At 38.6% G+C, this 22138-nt stretch overlaps 1 protein-coding gene across 2 annotated transcripts in view; it reads right to left on the bottom strand.

Annotated features, from left to right (window-relative positions):
- Positions 1-22138, bottom strand: part of LOC128615386 (TSC22 domain family protein 1-like) — a 60301-nt gene continuing 38163 nt past the window's right edge. Inside the window, exons 2-3 of one of the 2 annotated variants that reach the window (XM_053637431.1) lie at positions 21282-21333; positions 1-9041 (exon numbers count right to left, since the gene is read on the bottom strand). In XM_053637431.1, the coding sequence (XP_053493406.1) occupies positions 8787-9041; positions 21282-21333 (307 nt within the window). In that variant the 3' untranslated portion in view covers positions 1-8786. Of the gene's footprint in view, positions 9042-21281; positions 21334-22138 lie in introns of those variants that run through there. The other variant, XR_008387197.1, reaches the window with a different exon arrangement.

The following is a 22138-nucleotide window of genomic DNA, read 5'->3' as shown; positions in this document are numbered from 1 at the left end:
TATCCCTTTTTCCTCCGTCAGCCTTTCTGTGTTTAAGAGTAGAGTGTTTCTCTTCTCTATGCTACCACGCGGATGTGGTTTGCCTCAGAGCGCATACGGGCCCGGAGAGAGTCTGATTGAACACACTGACACACAGGGTATCTCAGAGAGACTTCTCCAATTTATTGCAGATTCACAGAGGTTTATATAGGTACAAATAGCCGTGCATAAGCGCACTGCTGTGTGGAAATAATATGGCAGTTGGACTGTCTGGCCACGTACATGAAAAACATCTTAGGCAATACAAGAATGTACAGCAGTTGTTGAACATATATGGTGTGGTTCGTTTAACAGAAAAGAGGAAGTACCTATGGTGACATGTTAAACTGGCACGTACACAACAGACAGGTTCTAGAAAGTTCATAAGACAGAAATTAAACTATAACCTAAACATACTTATACATATCTGAGGGAATAGAGAGTTTCCAACAAGAGCCACAGTGAAGTTTATTGTTAGTGCTGATGCCTTGGGTCAAACCATAGAAATAGGCCATTTGAATCATTTAGCCATTCTCACTCCAGTTTACAAAAATTTGCATAATATGCTAAACTTACTTTTGCATTGTAACAGATTTGGACTGTCACAAATTTCTCAGAAGAGTGTGAACCTTAATAATTATCTAAATCATGTTGAACTATATAAACAGTATTGGCACCACATGCCAATCAACCCAAGTGGGGTGGTACTTGTTTACAGCTGTACTTCATGAATTCCTGCAAATACTTACATAAAACTTGAAATGCATGTATGGCAAAGGATTCTGAGATGATATGCAAATTTTTAACTTAAGTTGAAATAGCTATGTCTCAGAAGTCAAAGTTTTGATGTGCTGCAGTAATATGCTAATCTGTAAGTGGATTTCTGTGATGTTTGCTAAGAGTGCTTGGAGCCTGCAGATCGAAGCTTGCAGCTATATTTAGAGGGCCAAGAAGGTAATACTTGGAACTGTAAGGCTGGTGACAAGATGTCTGAACCTGGAGAAAACTGCTCTCTGAGGAAAAGGACTCTCATGGGAATTAGCATCCTCAACTGAAATAGCACATCATGCTGAGTGGAGACTAGGAGATCATAACTACATTGTTTCCTTCTTCCTCTCCTCACACCCTTCTCTCTGTGTCAAGACCACCTTAAACACACCCAAGGTCCATATACATTACATAACAGGTTTTAATGCGAATAAGATGTTGACTATACATGTTTGCTATATTATACAAAAGGTCTCATATGGTCTCATTCCCTCAACAGCAATTCAAATAAAAATATTGCATGCTGTTAAAGGCATACCCAAGGTCCCTCACTCAAATTACCGCCTGTATGTAAATAAGGTACATCCTTCCACAAACATTAAATGGTCATCACAAACAACACCATTTGGTGGACCACATGGCATCTGGGTATTTAGGGGAGAGCTGGCCAGAGGTACGGGGAATCTGTAGACAGATCTCCCGCATGATCACTGTGTGTAGTTTTCTATACCAGGTCTGCAAGTTTTTACTCTCTTATGTTGTATTGTTTTGTATGTTTTGAATTTGATTGGTAATGTAATACTGACTGTAATTATTTCTTCTTATTATTAATAGTAGTATTGATTTGGATGTGTTCATACCTGGTTAAATAAATTATTAGACTTGATTATATTCTGATTTATTCTGAAATTATTGGCTCTAGTAGATTACGTTAAATCCTTGTTACCGCAAATCTGCAACCAGGTTAGTACAGGCTAAAATCCAGGTTTAGGTGGAGCATTGGGGCACGCCAACTGAGATTTTAGAGTCCAGGCTAACAACTTGGCATTAAGTTAAGTGTACTTAGTGTGTACAGGCTTGATAGGGAATTTCCGTTTAGGACAACATAAAGTTGATCGACCAAGTCTAAATAGGGTGAAGTCTAAACCTCTGGTTATTGTAATAGTTTCTAGTTAAGTGTACATAGGAAACTATGGTATGATTATATAACGCTAATCTTAACTCAGATATTATTGGTCTATCTCTGTAAATTTTAGTGGTCATGACCTCTGACTAGGAATAGCGTTACTATAATTAAGTATTACTATCTAAGGGGACTCAACAAAGTACTTTTTAGAAAAGGGCAAGCATGGGGAGGCCATTTAAATAGTATTAGTCAATTACCTCTGGCTAATGACCAAGACTGGCGAGTTTGCGGCCGTGAGATCTGCGTACACGGTTGGCGCGAGACTCTGAGCGACACGGAATCCGAATGAACGAGCACAATTTAAAGTATAGAATAAACTAGAATTAATTGAATGTAAAAGATCAAAAGTATCAAAATATAAATAACTAGGAAACAAATACAATATTGAGGTTTTTACAATTGGAATCAGATTTAATTTGAGAGCATCAAACAGAATTGGAATGACAAATGTAATAATCTAAATGTATTCACATCTCTTCGAAAAGACAGAAACACGTGTGAATCCTTCTACCACGTCATTGGATAACGTTGTTGGACCAGTGAGTGGACCCCTATAGAATCCAATTGATTTTTCCCTCCTCCTCCTCTTCCTTCTTCTTCTTCTCTTAAACTGATCATGTAGACAAAACTGTAGTTCCCACAGACATGAAACTTGGTAAGTGTGTAGTACTACCTCTCACTACTCACTCAAGAGTGATTAGCCTGATCAGACTAATGGTGGTGCTATAGCGAAGCATTTTACATTTTGGCTAATATCTTAAAGTCCTACAGTGAAAATTCTTCATGCTACTTATTCCTTGTATTCTCCTGAAGAACAAAATCCCAAGAACCATTTGATTTTGCGAATTTGTACTAGGCTTTTTGTCTGATCTCCTAATTTTCATGTCAAGCTACTCAGCAGACTGAGACGCTCAATAATTATCAAAAACATTTTGACATTTGTAAACTATATGGCTGCTACATGTCAATGAATTCTAATAAGGCAGAGCCTAATTTACTCACACAGCTCTAATTCATGACTGTTTGCATGGATTTGCACAAAATGTGAAGCATATATTCAGCCCCCAAGTATCCACCTAGCAAGCCTTTGCTCTCTTGTCAACAAAATGGTGAAGCTAACACTTCAGCTACAAACAGAGACTTTTTCAACTCTGCTGCTCTGTGCTTCTCGGAAACTTTGCTAAATGAAACCATCCCAGACAGCACACTACATTTGCCAGTCTTCCTACTCAACAGAGAGGACTGCTCCTCAGAATTATCAGGAAAAATGAGGGGTGATGACAACCTTAATTTTTATTTTAATGAAGGTTGGTGTACAGATGTTTCAGTATTGTAGAAAATATGCTGTCCTAAGTTGGAAGCCTTTTTTCAACTGTAAACCATACTAGTCACCACAGAACTTCTCTTCTCTGATTCTGGTTAACGTGTACATCCCTCCTTGGGGTGGCTGTGGCTCAGGTGGTAGCATACGCTGTCCACTAATCACAAGATTGGCGGTTCTCCACATGCCAAAGTGTCCTTTGGCAAGCCACTGAGCCCCAAGTTGCTCCCAATGGCAGGCTAGCGCCTTGCATGCTTGCATTGGTGTGTGTGTGTGAGAATGGGTGAATGAGTAAGTGCTTGTTAGAACCACTAAGGTTAAATGGCCAGGTAAATGGCAGACCATTTACCATTCCTCAAGTCTTTATACATGATGAGCTGCAAAAGCTGTCTGATCAGATTATCAGAACAGATCAACTACACCCAGACTCCATTCTTATCATTCTGGGAGATTTTAATAGAGCTAATCTCAGACATGAGCTATCTTAATACAACCAAAACATTAAATGTCACACCAGAAAAAATAACACACTGGATAACTGCTACACCATTCTAAAGAAAGCATATCACTCTGTCCCCTGGGGCAACTGTGGGACATTTTGATCACTGTCTGGTGCACCTTCTCCTGACCTGCTGTACAGATAGCAACTAAAACATGCTAAGTCTGTAGTCAGGACTTTTAAGAGGTGAACTAATGAGGCAAAGTTGGAATTACCAGCCTGCTTTGACTGCACTGACTGGAGTGTTATTGAAACTGCAGCTATCAATCTCAATGAACTGACTCTGTAACAGTGTACATCAGTTTTTGTGAGGATATGTGTGTACCCACCAAGACCTGCTTAACATACAATGACAAACCATGGTTCACAGGAAAAATGTGACACTTCAGTCAAAGAAGAGGCCTACAGTTGTGGGGACAAAATCCTGTATAATCAGGCAAAAAACACCTTGGCAAAGGAGGTAAGAGTTGCTAAGAGGAACTACTCTGAAAAGCTGAGAACCAGCTTATTGGATAATGACCTTGAAACAGTGTGGAAAGGCCTGAAAGACATCACCAACTACACCTCCCCCCCCACTCTGTGGACAGGCAACAGCTGGCTGACAACCTGAACATGTTGTATTGTACCTTCAAAAAAAACCCTGCCTACACCCAATCCATTAATCTCTCCACACATCCAACAGTATGCACTCTGCCACTCTGCCACATAGGATCTGTGAGGAAGATGTTTGTCAGGTCTTCCTAAAACAAAAGTCTAGAATCTTCAACAGATCACTGGAGCAGTGTGAAGTACCCTCCTGCTTGAAATGCTCCATCATCATCCTCGTCACAAAAACACACACACACACAGGCTCACGAGGCCAAATGACTACAGACCTATCTCATTAGGTGAAAGACCTATCACCTGTTAGCTGAAAGGGGTCTAGAGGGCGCCAATGATGTCTTTCAAGTGTCTTAGCACCAATCTCTTAATAGACTTCATGACTATCACGATTTTTGTTGGAGTTAACGGTTGTATATAACGCAGTGTTTTGAAAAAACACAACTAATATATATCAAATGATAGGTCTTCTCATTCTAAACATGTTTGCCTCAAGAACCATTGGTGTCTGTCAAAAATTGTGGGTAAATATTTCAGATAATGTTAAAAATTTACTTTTGTGAATTAGTCATAGGTTTTTCCTCAAGTGAAATAAAACTACTGCAGGACAATATTTTGGACATCTTAGATCAATAGTTATCAAAAATTTTTATTTACCCCCACAAGGGCACAGCAAAACGTTTGAAGTTTTGGTGTTGCCACTTTTACTTAAATGGCTATAACTCGAACGGTATGAGAACGTCATCATTATTAGTCCCTGAGGTTACCTGCAGTGTTTTGGTGCACTGCCCCCTACTGGTCAGCAGATAGCAAAAACTGATTTTTTTTTGGCTTATAACTCTTGAACACTTTGGCCGAAAATTGTCTCTTTAGATCAAGTGCTACATACTGAGTAAAACAATACCATTTTTGGATGTTGGTCATTTTGAATTTAGTCATAAAATGATGTATTTTGCAATCGACTTGGCATATCATTACGAAACTCTGTATGTTTTATTTGGCACCATGCTCTGAAGGGACTCAAAAAGTTTAATACTTTTTTTTAAAATGCTAATAGCTATTGACTCTTTTTTTCCTACTGTCGTACAGGTCTTGATAGATACTGTGGTTCATACCAAGAACAATGGTACCAATTATGTCACGATCGAGCAAACTTCTGTCCACCATTTTTAAATGTTTTGAAAACCTATTTTTTCGAACTCCTCCTAGACCGTTTGTCCAATTTTGACCAAAATCAAATCACATCATCTGTAGACCATGCCAACAAAAAATTATGGAATGCTAGTTGATTAGTCAAACCATTCTCGAATAACACACAAACAAATTTGTTGGCGAGCATGCCAAAATGAACGTGAGGCTATATCTCCATAAAGATTTAGCATATGTAGACCAAATTTTATATATGTCTGAAGTGACAAATGACCATCTTGTCACTTAGAGGTGTTGTAGGTGTTTCTGACACATGAGATCCAAACAAGACACACTTCCAGTCTACTACTGCTTTGATCAACTTTATCACAAAGCTCGTAGATGTCATTTTAAACTCACAGTTCCAATGCACAATCACATAGTAATCCCACAAGCTTGCTTCCACTTGCACATGTCCTGACACAGTCAAAAATTGTTGTGCTTCCCTCCATTACACACCTCCCTTCTCTTACTCTCTGGCTACCACCTATATAATAATTAGACCCACACCACCCAGTGTTAAACAATGGAATTACAACAGACATTCACTACAACATAATGGCTCTTACAATGTCATCATGACTTGAACTGGTAATTGTTTTGGAACAGTGCCACCTAGTTTTCACAAGATATGTAATAAGCACATTTATGCTTCTAAGTTCTGAACACTTTGTCATAAAATCATGACCATTCTAAAACAATACTTGCTTATCTCCTCACTTTGCCTCTGTCAGGCTTGGCCCCAAAATTGGTGCTTGCAGCTATATTTATTATTATTATTTTTCTCCTCTAAAATGAAATGTGCAGCCTAAACTGTAGTGTATTGATATGAAACTTGATTGGTAGGTGCAGTATTACAATTGCTACTCACATAAATGAAATGAACTAGTCACATGTAATGATAGCGCAAGTGTTTATTTTTTGGTCTATATCTTATGAACTGTGAGTCCTGCGAACAAAATTACCCCCCCCCTGCTGTCAAATTACTCAGCAGAGTGTGAACCTCATTAATTATCAAGTACATTTTCATAATTTAAACAAAATGGCCACTGCATGTCAATCAATGCTAATTAGGCTGAGCCTAATTTACTCAAACAGCTGTAACTCATAATTCCTCATGTGGATTCACACAAAACTTGAATCATGTATAGGACAAGATTTTGAAGTGAGCTGCAAAGTTTGGGGTGTGGTCATACATGGGGTGGAGATAGGTTTCTCAGAAACCTGATTATTCTGACGTGATTACTAAATCTGATCAAGCTAACATTTGGTATGGTGCATCAATGTGTTAATCTGTAATTGGATTATGTTTCTAAAACAAATAGGCTATATGCTAGGGAGGTCCATGGAATTTATTTTTTACAGTTTAAATGGTTCCTGGCTGCAAAACCTAAAATAACTTTCTGGTCACACCCAGATCACATGACAACCAACAAGCATATCAATAAAAGCAGAAAGGATTCTCACAGTAACCCATTTCTCATTGATCATATGTCCTATTTTACTCTCATATTCAACACACATTGCAAAAGCTGTGCCCAAATATAAAACACTATTTATAAGCTTTGATGGTTTGAATGCTATGAACTCCTTATAACAATGATGGACAAAACTAATTGTAGTATCAAGTTTAATCTTTTCACCTTCCTTTTCTTGATTATCAGGCAACAGCTGTTCAGCAGCTATACCTCCCACCTATTTAGGGATATAAACTTTTCTCCCATCACAAAAAAATCTGTGTTGTTACTGTGCATAATAAAAGGGGCATATTGTATAGTGCATTTAGCTACTGACTATGATCTGTTAACAAGGAGCTTGAGAAGACCCAGTTTTCGGTTCTATAAACCAAGATAAGTGTGGTTCCAGATCACACTACCCAGACATCCATAATACATGGAATAGTAATAAATGCAATGGCATGTTAGATACTACATGGAAATAATGTTTTTTTTTCCTTCATTTTATTAAACTTGAGGTGCAACTGTTTAGTGCAATTGTATTGCGTCACATTTTCATGTGTTTTTCAAAGGAACATGCATGGAATTCAATGCAAGATTTGACACTTATAGGTCATTAACAATTGTGATGACCAAACTGCTTGTATTACATCTAGAGTCCATTACTGTAAGGTAGAAAAAAATCTCAATGAATCAATGATTTTTCACTGGAATAACTTGAGATCTGTTATCAGGATTTTTAACCTGTAGAAACATAGATTTCATTATAATGTGTGCTGCTCCTCGGTGTGCTCAGTCCAAACTACAGTATATTCAGTTTGAACTTGATCTGTACATTAACAACTCATTTTATTTTAATTTTCCCTGCTATGCATAATTACAGTCATTTTACATACACAAACATTTGTTTTATTAATTAAAAACTGTTCAATAACTTTTGGTGGACATCCACCCCTAGGTCTGCAGCAGAAAAACACCTACTGTATGTCCCACTACTGAAACACTTTGTATCCCTGCTTAAGAATACATGAGCCACAAGTTTAGAAGGGCAGAAATTATGAGATTAAAGTCTGAACACTGAGGCATAGCTATTCAATTTAAAGCCTGAAAACTACCAAAATTTAAAAGGAATTTATTGTTAAAAATGCAAAAAAAAAAAAAAAAGATAATTCATCTAAGCCTTACTAAAATGCATTAAATCACCATTCCAGATTCATATTTGGGATGAAAGGTTCCAATTTTTCATTTTCTTCGTTGTAGTCACTGTAAAGTGCTTTTTATTTTTCATTTAAAAAATGAAAACGACATAAGACAAAAAGAAAAGCACTGGTCACGAAAGAGGGATTATGCACCAATAACAGCACAATTCCCACTCACTGCCGATATGAACAATTCAAAATAGACTCTGGAGCATGCGAAGGTGCGATTCATTAGACCGAATTCCAAACATCTTTATCCTCCCCATGATTGGCTTATGTTACAGTCCACTTCAAGTCTTTTTCTCCGTATTGATTGTCTGAAGCATGTAAAGCTCTCGAGGAGTTGGTTCTTAACAAGTAGCGTCATATGATAGTTTACCATGTGCAAATGAGAAAATGTTTAGAAGTATATCCTCAAGGCTCAGCAACTGTGGCTGTGTTTAGCAATCTTGCTGCCAGTCATGAAAGTGTTCACAGTATTGTTTAACTTGTTATATTTTGGTGAGATTGTAGGTCAGTAGCCCTCCATTACTCTACTAGGAGGTAGAGGTTACACTGGAGGACCCAAACCCTGGGTATGTGATGTTGGTGGACCACCCAGAGTTCCTGATTGAGTACCCAAGGTTGGGGAGGTGCTCTGCACCTGAGCCTCAAACTGAGCTAGCTGCTCAGGACTGGCCAGATTCTTTAGTAGGTTGTTTTCCTGCTCCAGCTGGGAATTTCTCTCAATCAGCTCCTTTATTTGTTCTTTCAGCACCTCCACTTCTTCACGTACTGCATACATGAGGTGGCTTTTCACCAAGTCCTGAAAGATGGAGAGATAAGAAATGAGAATGAGAAATTTGTTCAAGAGAATGGTCATTGTTAGCACTTTCAGGGTCAGGGTTAGGAGGGTTACTTTAAAAATGTATTCTGTTACAGTTACAAATTTCTTTATTAAAAAAAAAACGTAAATCAGTAATGTAATCCAAGTATCACAATATGAAAGTAATGTAATCTGATTACTTCAAAGTCACATACAGTGGGGGGGAAATAAGTATTGAACGCGTCAACATTTTTTTCAGTAAATATATTTCCATTGAGGCTATTCACATGGAAGTTTCACCAGACAACAGTATTAACTCAAGAAATCCGTAAATATAAAGAATTCACAACGTTAAAGTGCATAAATAAAGTTATCTGTAATAAAGTGAAAAAAGTATTGACCACGCTAAGAAAAAGCAGTTCTCCAAGTCAAGTTAAGGCAAGGAACCAGCTGAAATCTGTAAGTAGTTAGAGAGTAATTATACCTCCTATCTATGCAAATTAATATCAGCTGGGTTAGTAAATTGGTCTACAAAAAGGCATTTCGTTACCAAGGTGTCACACAAGAAACATCTCATTATGGGTAAAAGCAAAGAGCTCTCAAAAGACCTTCACAACCTTATTGTTGCAAAACATATTGATGGAATCAGATACAGACATATTTAACTTCTGAACCTTCCAGTAAACACCATTGGGGCCATTATCTGCAAGTGGAAGCAACATCACTCCGTCATCAACCGGCCACACACAATAGCTCCTCGCAAGATTTCTGACCAGGGAGTCTCAAGAATAGTTAGAAGAGTAGCCCAAGCGCCAAAGACCACTCAGAAAGAGCTCCAGAAACACTTGGAGGCAGCAGGTGCCATCGTCACAGAGAATAGGCAATGCACTCCACTGCTCACGCTCACCCCGCAAGACTCCACTACTAAAGAAAAGGCATGTCGAAGCTTGTTTAAAGTTTGCTCATTTGCTCAAAAACTCATTTGGACAAGCCTATGAAATACTGGGAGAGTGTAGGTCTCTTCAGACGAGAGAAAAATTTTACTTTTTGGCTGTCATACTATACATTATGTTTGGAGAAGAAATGGCACTGCACATCACCCTAAAAACACTATACAAACAGGTGGAAGGTGGAAGCATCATGGTGTGGGGCTGTTTTTCATCACATGGTACTGGCAGACTTCATATAATTGAAGGAACGATGAATGGAGCCCTTTGCCGGGAGATTCTTGAGAAGAATCTGCTGCCATCCACCAGGATACAAGCATACAGCAAAGGAAACTCTTAATTGGTTTCAGAGAAAAAAAAATCAAGGTGTTAGAATGGCCCAGTCAATCACCTGACTTAAATCCATTTGAACAAGATTTAAAGACAATATGTTTAGAAGAATGGGTCAAAATCACACCTGAAAACTGCAGTTGATTAATTTCTTCATACAAGAAGTGCCTTGAAGCTGTCATTACAAACAAAGGCTTCTCCAATAAGTATTAAATACATTTCAGTTAGCGTGTTTAATACTTTTTTCCTGTGTCATTCTGCTTTATTACACATAACTTAATTTATGGACTTTAATGTTTGGATTTCTTTATGTGTGGCTTACTTGAGTTAATACCAATGTCTGGTGAACATTTCATGTTAATAGCCTCATTGCAAATATATTTACTAAAAAAATGTTGACACGCTCAATAATTATTTCCCCCACTGTATGTAAATAAAGTCAAGAGAAAAGCAATATGATCTAAAATACTTTTATTTAGAGCTTATTTTAGAGCTTAAAATGTTCAAAACATGTTCAATGTTGGGATTTGTTTTAATAAAATAAATAAAAGATCACTGTCCCTGATGTGCGTAACATTACATCACAAAAGCTAGGGTGACCATATTCTGTGTAGGATCTCAGGGCAAACCAGGCAGCGAAGATGGTAAAAGGAAGAGATAAAAAAAAAATTTAGCCGCATTCCACTTAGACAGCCCAAGGAAAGGGTCTACACAAGACCCGCGTGTTCACACAGTCCACAATCAGAGCACTCCATATAGCTTATAGAGGCAGTGACTGAAAACGAATACATATTTAAATCATCTATTTTCTGCCATGTTTTCTTCTGGACTTATTGTGCTTAGAATCTCTAAGTTGCCACAACTTGTTTAATTTATTTAGCATGCATTAGTATAAGTAGTACTAGTATGATTATTGTTTGATTATTAGTAGTGTGTTAACAACAGCCAATATATGTCATGTGTGGTATGTGTGTGGTCAATGAGTGAAGGATAAGAGTAAGAAATTTGTGTAGAATGTCATTATATGTATATGTTAATATTTCAGAACAAGGTTTGATCCACAAATCATGAAAAGTGTGGAACCTCCCATCTGCAGAGACAATGGACTGATTAACGTCAGAGGTGGAGAATATGGCTTATACCCCGCCCTAAGACAATGTTTGATTGGAGGAAGCATTCTGGGGTTGGACTAGCCAGAAAGAGTTATAATCCAATGACACCAATGAAGCTCGCTCTCAGCTCTCATCTCATCAGAAGAAGAACAGAGGCAGCGGAAAGTCTCCAGCCATCACATCTGCTTGGAGACCCAGCTGAGAGCTGCAACCAGCTCATCAAACCTCCCGCCTACCAGACTCCATTCCATTCATCATTCTGATTGGTCTTCCAAGACTCCACTCAAACGCCGACCAGACCATTAATGAATAACCATCGCAGGAATCCCCTCAAAACCATGACGTAATGAAGTCCCCTCAAAAGGCAAGTTCAGTACCTCCAGACTCTAGCTAAACTGGTACATATAATATTAAATTTAAAGCTCTTCTAAAGAAGTGAAAGTAGATTAATAAGTTGATGATTCACTCAGGCCATGGTCTGTGAAATAACCTACAGTGCTATAAACTTTGAAATTCATTCACTCTGTTGACAGCCATGATCACCCTGGTTTGAGTTTGTGTGTGTGTAGATGTGTGCGCGCATTTGTGTGTAGTAGAATAGTTTAATAAAGTCTTGTCTGTTCTTAAATATGTGTCTTATGTGTTTTACAAAGTCTACTGCCTTGAATTGCCGATCTTGCTACAATGCTCTTAAAATAATGTTTCACTATATTTAGGATATTATTGCCGGTGGCCATGGAGGTAATATCTAATGCATAATTAATAAATACACTAATTTCAACTTATTGCTGAACGAATAGTTGATCAGAAATACTAAATTAGCCAAATTTCCTCTTTCGAGCTGATCTGCTAGTCTCTCCTACAATGTAGGTGGAGAATACAGGTAACTTAATCTAAATATCTAAACTTTCCTTACATATAATGGTGAGGAATGCAACAACTTAATCTAAGCAGCTAATTTTCTCTACAAAAAGAGGACACCTTTTATTTAAAAAAAGAAATTGGAGGGGGGGGGGTGTGTGTTAAAGATGTAAGACACCATGTACACTTAAAAATGTAAAACATGGGCAGAGTGAGACCAATTTGATATATATATATATATATTTTGATTATATATATATAGATATATATATATAGATATATATATATATATATATATATATATATATATATATATATATATATCTCAAATTGGTCTCACTCTGCCCATGTTTTACATTTTTTCCCTACAGTGAAAATGGAACAAAATAAAATATTAGATGCCACGAGTGTACCTTCTGCCATCATTTACACATTTGAATGGACATGTACAGGGCTTTACAGTGTGACCATTTCACTCGCATTTGCGTCTGAAAAGTGTTTTGTGCGACTGTAAAAAAATTTTTAGGAGCACCGGTGCAAGTGATCTGTTCAGAGTTGTATAATACAATCAAGATAAAAACTACAGGAAGTCCAAAATGCATCTACACCGCACAACAGTTACTTTCACACTGCTTTTTATCTCCTCAGTCAACTGAACAAGTGTGTAAATACTGCAGAGAAGCCATTATGATGACAAGTAACTCTGTCCATCATCTGCTTCTCTCAACTTCCCGATCTCATAACCGCCATCTTTTATTGATCCCGCAAAATGACCTGAACCCGCTACTGTGACCTGCTTGTGTAGCGGAGTAAATTAATAATAATGCTAACGCAACAAGGTGGGTTTAATTCAAACTTATTTATTAAATAATTCCTCACCAATCATAATCAAGAGTAGCAACTGTTCAGTCTGTAGGCATACAGTACACTGCCGTTCTCCCTTCACCAACCCTAATAGACAGTGCATTCACTTCATTTAAACTCACGGTTGCCAGATATCAATAGAAAAGTCAACTCCAGTTTCCATGTTTTGATTTAACCCCCCCAAAAAACACAATATTATCAGCAGACATGGCAACACTGTACTGGGGGAAACAATCTAAAACTGATAAACAATCAAAACTAATGAAATGTAAAGACAGAAATGTGCTTAGTTATAAATAAATAATTTAATATAAAAAATAGATATTATAATAACTTCATAAAATATAAATAAAATGAGAAATAAAATGATGTTTAATTACTATGGGTTGCATTTAATATCAATTTGACATTAAGCTTAGTTCGCTATTTCCTTAGAAGGCTATTTTTTCCTAATATGGATCATGCTTGTGTTAGTCTACTTTTAATTAGGACTCTATTGTTTAAAATATTTAAAAATAAATATTTATGCTTGTATATTTATCAATTAACCAACAGGATTTCTCATTGCTATTATTTTAACTCAATTAACAGTGACCATGAGCAGAGAGCTTACATTTAACTGTTTATGACCTCCTGATTAAAGTTTAAACAAAAAAAGATTGGTATCTGGATCGGTATCGGCTGTAAAAATTCTGAACTGACTCCAGCCCAAAACCATGACAGTGGAAAATGTCTAATAGTGTACCTTTAAATATATTTAAGAGGAGCAGAATTCAAACACTGAACATTGAGGTTTATTGTATTTGTTTACAAGGTGGAACAGGTTAACGGTTGTTTTTTGCATACAGTCTGTAAAATTAACTGAAAATATTAAATTTAGTTTATCAGAAAGTAAATTAATGTGTCATGGCTCACACTATGTTCCTAAATTCTGTCATAATTGACCAGCTCAAGTTTTCTCATGCCTACTTGTGTGTTATATTGTGGCACATTAACGCTACCATCTCTTAAAAAAAAAAACAAAAACAAAAAAAAACACTAAACTTCAACTGTGCTCCTAAATTTTTGTAATCTCCTAAAAGAGATTGTCTTGCATCTCTCCTCCTGTAAACACTGTTATTGCCTTTTCTGCATAGGTCTGAACTGTTTTCATTTGGTTGCATATTGTTATATTTGATGCATATTTTCATTTGGTTGATGGGATTTTTATTTTTTACTTACCCTATATTTTGGGTACAATTTTATTTATATTTTGCTTCTACGAGATGATGCACTTTAAGGATCAGTCTAATTTGATGTAAAGATTTGTACATTAGCAGGAATGTAGCACAGCATGGAGGTGAAAGCAGCGGTCTGTTTATTTAAATGTGAAAGTGCAATAAAAATATGTTGTCCCTAAAATCAATGAATAATCGTGATAAATAATCGAGATCTCAATATTGATCAAAATAATCGGGATTATCATTTTGGCCATAATCGTGCAGCCCTAGCATACAGTCTGTAAAATTAACCGAAAATATTAAATGTAGTTCATCAGAAGGTAAATTAATGTGTCATGGCTCACACTATGTTCCTAAAGTCTGTCGTAATTGATCATCTCAAGTTTTCTCATGCCTACTTGTATGTTATGTTGTGGCACATTAACGTTACCATCTCTAAAAAACTAAGCTTCAACTGTGCTCCTAAATTTTTGACTGTGCTCTTAAATTTTTGTAATTAGGAGCACAAGTGCTCCGAAAAGAAATTGTTACCGGAGAGCCCTGATGTAATACGAAGCAATGTGATAACATACAATTAAAAATGACCTTATATGGCTATGGGCATTGTTTCGACTCAGGACAGCTGTAATGACACTGCTACTGTCAAGCAACTGCTTAATTCCGTACACAGCGGTGCTTCACCTTCGTGCGTTCGCTGAGAGCAGGCTAATGGTTGAGAGGCAGGAATTTGGCCAATAGTTGCTGCAAGCCTATTAGAATCAACCAATTGGTGTGAGAGAAGGCAGGAATAACAGAGAGCAATGCCAATATGTGCACACATGATGCAGTATTAGACTATAATCATATTGAAACTAAAGCAGAATCATGGACTTTTTCTCAAATTTAGAAATCCCGGCCGGACACTTTTTCAAGGTCCGAAAAAGAGGACATGTCCGGGAAAAAGAGGACGCATGGTGACTCTACAAAAGCATTTCAGAGAACAATTTGTGTTAATTTCTACCAAATTAACTTTGCACAAAATTTATTTGCACATACACCAGGAAGTTGCTCACATGAGCCACGACTGGCAAGTGAGAACCAGAACTATAATCATGCAGCTGTCTATATTGTGTTATGTTAAATGGTTAATTTCCTTGGTTTTAAATGAAAATGACTGTAATCCTGATAGTATTCCCATTTTGTACAAAATGTACCTGTAATCTGATTACTTTGTTTTTTGACGTAACTGTAACGGATTACAGTTACCAGATTTTTGTATCCTGATTATGTAACGCCGTTACATGCATACATTTGCTGGCTACTGGCAAAAGTTACCCATCAATTTTCATCTGGGAGATTGTCTCTTTGATGGCACTGCTGATTGCAGCAGGACATCTATCAGTAAATAAGGAGAGTTTCTCCACACACTCATTCCATGGAGTGATCATGTCAAAGACCCCAGGAGCAGCTAATTTTAGTTCATTAATGTGATTTGTTGCATTAATATGTTTTTTTCATTGTTTTATTAAAACCATTATTTTTCAATAGTAACATTTATAAATTAACAACTTTAACTTTTTAACCAGTACACTGGTGTACCATTCTGGCGGTGGAATGGAAATTGACTTATCGGACATTTTCAATTAGTATAAACAAAGGAATTATTTTATCATCGCAAGTCTGTTATAAGATTGGCTTTCTGTGTGTGCAGTGTCATGTCAGGCGGTCACACTAGGCTAAGCATGCGTATTTTTGTGGGCCTGCGAATATGGGCGGGAACAGGATACGACATCATCTGTCAAAACCAGGCAGACTCTCTTTTTAAGTTGTTTTTATAATCTTTCAAAGCTGTGTTGTAAAGTACAGAATAGCTCGATACCGCTAAAATTAGCACTTCCATTTAAAAAATTTTTTTTTTTTTTTAAAAAAAGGTCACGCAGTGACGTCACGATTATTTATTGGCCACACGTCTTCACGTGATACGATTACGCAGATTAGAGTTCACCAAATTTGAACTTTCATCACACAGCGTAGTACAGTACAAAAATTCTACGCATGGGCTTGCGTTTCCGGTCTGCTGTTTTGGGATGCGTTTGAATTGAAGTCAATGGCGCGCTAAAGCTTTGTGTGACTTCCCCATGACTCTGGTGAGGAATTGGAGGGTTTTTTTGAAGGAAGACAGCATGGATTGAGCCGAGGAGCATTCCAGCTCGGAGTGGACACGGTCCTTGAAAAGTAAATTATTTTTATTAATAATATATTAATAATATTAGTAATTTTTTCACATGGCATGGCAGTCATTGTTTTTACATGTAGCATGGCACTTCATTTTTTATAATAATAAATGTCACGATTTCCCCTTGAGACAGTGCTGCAATTTGCAGCGTGCTCGGAAAGCCGGAGTGCATGCACGAGCGCTCAGCGAACGCATGCTTTTCGGTTATTTATGATTGTGACTTTGTTTACTGTGAACACGTGCGTTTGTATTGATTATGTTCGGTCTCCGCCCCCGTTTAGTCATTGGTTGTTGTCCAAAGGTCTGTTAACATTGGTTTCAGCTGTCCGTGTTTACCCATGATTACGTTATTCATTTAAACCCCTTGTGTCTCTGTGCAAATCGCACAGTATTGAGTTTAGCTCTTTACCTAACGCTCCCTTTCTCGTTTCCCAGTTATCGTTTCATGTTTCCTGTGATTTATCTTGTTTCTCGTTTCCTTGTTTTTGATTACAGCCTAGCCCAGTTTATGCCCATTTGCCAATCGCCTGACCCTTTGCCTGTTTTGACCACGTCTCTGTATTACGATTTGGATTTGTCTGGCTGCCTCTCTCCTTATTAAACATCTTTATCTGCATTTGCATCTGTACTCAACTCCATTAGATCCCGGAACGTTACAGAATACTGCACCCTAATATGGATGCAGCAGGAAGACGGAGGAGACGTCATACAAGGAAAACCAAGCAAACCGTCCCAGCTGTGGATTCGATCCAGTTTCCACAGTGGAGAAGAACCGAGCTCCCGGAGCTGTTTGATGGTTTGTCAGGTGACCTCCTACTCAGAGCTCCAACATGAGACTCACAAAGTGGTCTCACCTGCTGAGCTCCAACCAGAGGTCAACGTGGTGACCTCATCTCCAGAGCTCGAACCTGAGACCCATGAGGTGGTCTCACCTGCTAAGCTCCAGCCAGACGTCAACATGGCGACCTCAGAGCTCCAGCTCGAGACATACGAGGTGGTCTTACCTGCCGAGCTCCAGCCAGAGGTCTACGTAGCGACCTCGTCACCAGCGCTCCAGCTCAAGACCCATGAGGTGGTCTCACATGCCGATCTCCAGCCGGAAGTCAACGTGGCGACTCCAGAGCTCTAGCTCGAGACCTACAAGGTGGTCTCACCTCCTGAGCTCCAACCCGAGACCCACGAGGCGGTCTCATCCCCAGAGTTTCAGCCTGAGACTCACGAGGTTGTCTCATCTCCAGAGCTCCAGCATGAAGCCAAGTTCCTGTCCGAGGTCGAAGAGACAACCTTTCAAGCCAAGTTCTGACCAACCAAGTTCTCATGTCTGAGACTGACGACACAATCAACCGAGTTCTCCTCATGCCTGAGACTGACAACACAGCCAACCAAGTTCAGGCTGCAAAGTCGATAGGAGAACGACACTCAGACTTTCTGCATGACTGTGGACACCACTCAGCATCCCTATACAGTTGAGGATGCCACTCAGCCACCCTGTTCTACTGAGGAAGTTTCTCCACCTCCCGTTGCAGCCAAAAGCTCCGTTTTACTTCCCTACGCTGACGTGGAAGCCACTACGCCAAGATTCGCTGAGGACGTCGCTCTGCTTTCCTGCTCCGCTGAGGATGCCGCTCAGTCTCCTGGTTCAGCTGGGGACATTTTGCCCAGATGCCAGGACTGCCAGGGGAGGAGAGTGTTTTCTGGCGCTCCAGGAGGAGCAAACCTGAGGGGGGGGGGGGGGGGGTCACGATTCTGTCACGATTTCCCCTTGAGACAGTGCTGCAGTCTGCAGCGTGCTCGGAAAGCCGGCGTGCATGCGCGTGCACGAGCCAGGTACACAAGCGTTCAGCGATCGCACGCTTTTCGGTTGTTTATGACTGTGACTTTGTTTACTGTGGACAAGTGCATTTGTTTTGATTATGTTCGGTCTCCGCCCCTGTTTAGTCATTGGTTGTTGTCCGAAGGTGTGTCAACATTGGTTTCAGCTGTCCGTGTTTACCCATGATTACGTTATTCATTTAAACCACTTGTGTCTCTGTGCAAATCGTGCAGTATTGAGTTTAGCTCTCCCTTTCTCTTTCCCCTTTATCGTTTCTCGTTTCCTCATTTTTGATTACAACCTAGCCCAGTTTATGCCCGTTTGCCAATCGCCTGACCGTTTGACTGTCTTGACCACGTCTCTGTATTACGATTTGGATTTGTCTGCCTGCCTCTCTCCTTAATAAACGTCTTTATCTGCATTTGCATCCGTACTCAACTCCATTAGATCCCAGAATGTTACAATAATCAACAACAAATGCATCAGCATGGGTTCTTTGATAGCCAAATAGAAATATAGAATTATTATTGTTATTATATAAATATAAAAGCCAATTTAGCATTTACTATGGGTGATTTTTGGGTACTTATTGTACTTTGTATTCATGATCATTTACTGTTACAGAGAAGAAGAAAATATTCTTGATCCTCCTTGCACTTCTGAAGATGATGAGCAGAATGACCGGCTAAAAGGCACAACTGGCTATGATTGGCTCTTTTATGTGAAGCCACCAGGAAGCAGCTGTTAGTGACATGTAGGGTAATACTACCAGTAATACCAGAACCTGGTCATTGATGAAAAAATGGTAGCCACAAGGTCTAGAATTGTGGATTTTGGGAGTTATGAAACCACAAGTTTAGTCAGTGATGCGTCACAGGTGGCAGAGAAGAGGCCATGCTATCCAATGACAATTGTAAACGCCTCAACCTCTGCACCAAAGCAGAGGTTTACTTGTATCTTCTTTCCTTTAGAAGTCAGGGGACGTTCCACTGTTGAGCTTGGGTCTGCAATGGTTTCGGTTTGTGTTTGACTTTAAGTTTTGGTACTTTGTGTCTTCTTTTTTGATGAAGTTGAACTTTTATTACTAATTAGTCTTGGTTTTTCTCTTGTTAACCAGGTCATATCTGTCTGACACTCCATCGAGTGCTTGGCTGGTAGTACCACTGAGGCAAAAGATTTCTCAAATTTGAAAATAGGGAGCTTCTCAACCTCTTTGCTTTCTTCTACATAGTTCATCCTTTTTTAGGCATTTCACTTTTTTAATTTCTTTCTCTTTTGATCCACGTAGGGCCACATAGATCCACGTACATTTTCATGAGGCTGGATGGTCACCTGTGCAATTTCTGCATTTTGGTGGTTTTGGACAGGTTTCCTCATACCTTTCCTCTCCACAACTGCAACAAACAGGCTTGTTCTTACATCCAGCAGAATTACGACAGTCTCTGACAGTTGAAGCATCTAAGAGGGTTGGGAAAGATGATGTCAAAAGGGACCTTCAGATATAATAATCAGATCCACTCTGGTGGATGGGGTTTGTCAACCATCATGATGCACGTGCCAGTTATTATGATTTGATCTCCTTTTTTGGCCATGATCCTCTTCACAGTTATGACACCTTGTGGTGATAGAGGCTGAGCTGCTTGTGCATTGAGGTCCTACACTTCCTTAAACTTGCATCTGTTAAGTCAGTGAAATGCGCCCTTGTGGTTCGTCTCCGCATTCTGAGCTGATGCACAATGGACAATAAGCTCTAGCTGCCACATCCAGCCAATTTATATTAAATGTGATTAATTCTGGGTCATTTCACATGCACGTGCTTCCATGTCACAGTGTCTGTTTATAAGGTCTGTTGAAGATTCAGTTTCTGTTCATGTGTGCCAAGACATTTTCAAAATTCCGATTGGACTTTTTTTTAAGGCCATGTCTGGGATAAAGAGTATGTATGGTCATCCTATATATAACACCCGCTATAACATGTTTTTTTGCATTCAACCTTCCTTCTACTTCAAGTGTTAATCAGTCATGAGTCTTAATAAAAAAAAAGAAACTGTACAAGAATTGAAGAAAAAATTACTTTTAATTTAAAAAAATAATAATAATAATTTTTTTTAAAAAAATTTAAAAGTAGTTTTTTCTTCAATTCTTGTACAGTTTCTTTTAGGCCTAGTGTCTTATTTTCTTTGTGTCCATTCATCCAGATTCTATTTGTACAGTGGAATATAGTGTGTGTTCATTTGTTAGTGTCGATTTCAACTTGGCTGTGTTCTCGCTTTATGCATTGAGACTCTAGTTTGCTGTTGGTAGGCTGTAGCAAACTAATTTCAACCAAGATTATAGTGAGATCTTCTGTGTCCATAAAATGTTTGCCTGGAGTTAGCTGAATGTTCTGGTTTACCACATCACTACGATTATACAGTCCACAAATAAACCGTCCTCCAACTGCCAAAGTTCCTCAACTTTAAGAGATTCAGAAAGGTTTGTTTGCTTTTAATAGGCCAAAGTTTTCAGCAGTATCCAAAACATTGCAGTATCAGGGATATTGAATCAGATTTAGAATAACAAAGCACAGAGGGATCTAGATGTTACAGTTTGGCCATCATTCTACTTAGGGCTCCAACTCCGTTTAAAAGCACAAGAAGGACCAAAACGGTCCAGCCTCCTGCAGATGGAGGCAATCTACTGTCAAGTTATTTAGAATGGGGGTCCATGGCACATTCTTTGCCTAGCAACAATCAAAAAGCCCCAAGCTGCTAAATACATAAACAGACCTGAGGTGTTTTTCTCATCAAGCTCTATAAGCAATAATGGTTCTTAGTGAAAGGGACAATATATGAGTTTTAACCATCATTAAAATAAGTAAATAAATTAAAATCCTCACCATTGCTTGCTCAATCTTGTTGTCTATGGCCACAACACTAGCACCCGAAGAGCTGTAGGGAGACAGACAAACCATTAAGAAATGCATAGATGATGATAATTTATCTGAGATATTCATGATATAAAATGAAATAAGCATATAACTGCAAAGACGCTTGCAAATGGCGCTAAATCCCCCTTGCCTCCAATTGCTCTTTGCAGATGGACTAATGCTGTGCCTTGAAAGTTTTAATTTGCAATTTGTATGTCATTTTTTTGTCATTTCCCACCCCTGGATGCTCGATGTGCAAAGCCGGAAAAAACACCTCATTGAAAGTGTGTCTTTTGTGTGTCACCATTTTGGACTGAAATTTCAGTAGAGCAACAACAGCGTACCATAGCAAGTAGTGTTAGTAACAAGCTAGCCAGCAGACAATTAGCAACAACCTAGCTGGATATTGTTAGTAATAACTGTAATGTTGAAGAGTACCTTCTTAAAACTGTGATTAGTATGGTCAATATTACAGTACTGTGCCTGTATATTAACTGATCTAAAGCCAATACTGTTATAATACCCCTAATTTAATACTAATTTAAGAGAAGGGGTACTTTACACTGTTCACAAGTGTGTGCAGCCATGTTTATTTGACGTCACTCCATGAATGGGAAAGGAACTGGTAGTTGAGAAGACCCCAAGTTGCTGAGTTGAAATTTCAAGTTGAGGGGGTGTTTTCTGTGTTGTAGGCTGAAAAAAGGTTGCAACTTTGCCTTGAACACAGTATTACTACACAGTTTTGCACATTCTTCTACTTGCACCTTACTTTCAGTTGTACTGTAGTGTCTTTGGATTCCACCCACTCATCTGACTGGGTCCCTGTC

This window comes from Ictalurus furcatus, chromosome 12 (genome assembly GCF_023375685.1).
Source record: "Ictalurus furcatus strain D&B chromosome 12, Billie_1.0, whole genome shotgun sequence".
NCBI classification, from domain to species: Eukaryota; Metazoa; Chordata; class Actinopteri; order Siluriformes; family Ictaluridae; genus Ictalurus; species Ictalurus furcatus.
Note: the sequence above shows the minus strand (reverse complement) of the source record. Positions and strands in the feature narration are given on the sequence as shown.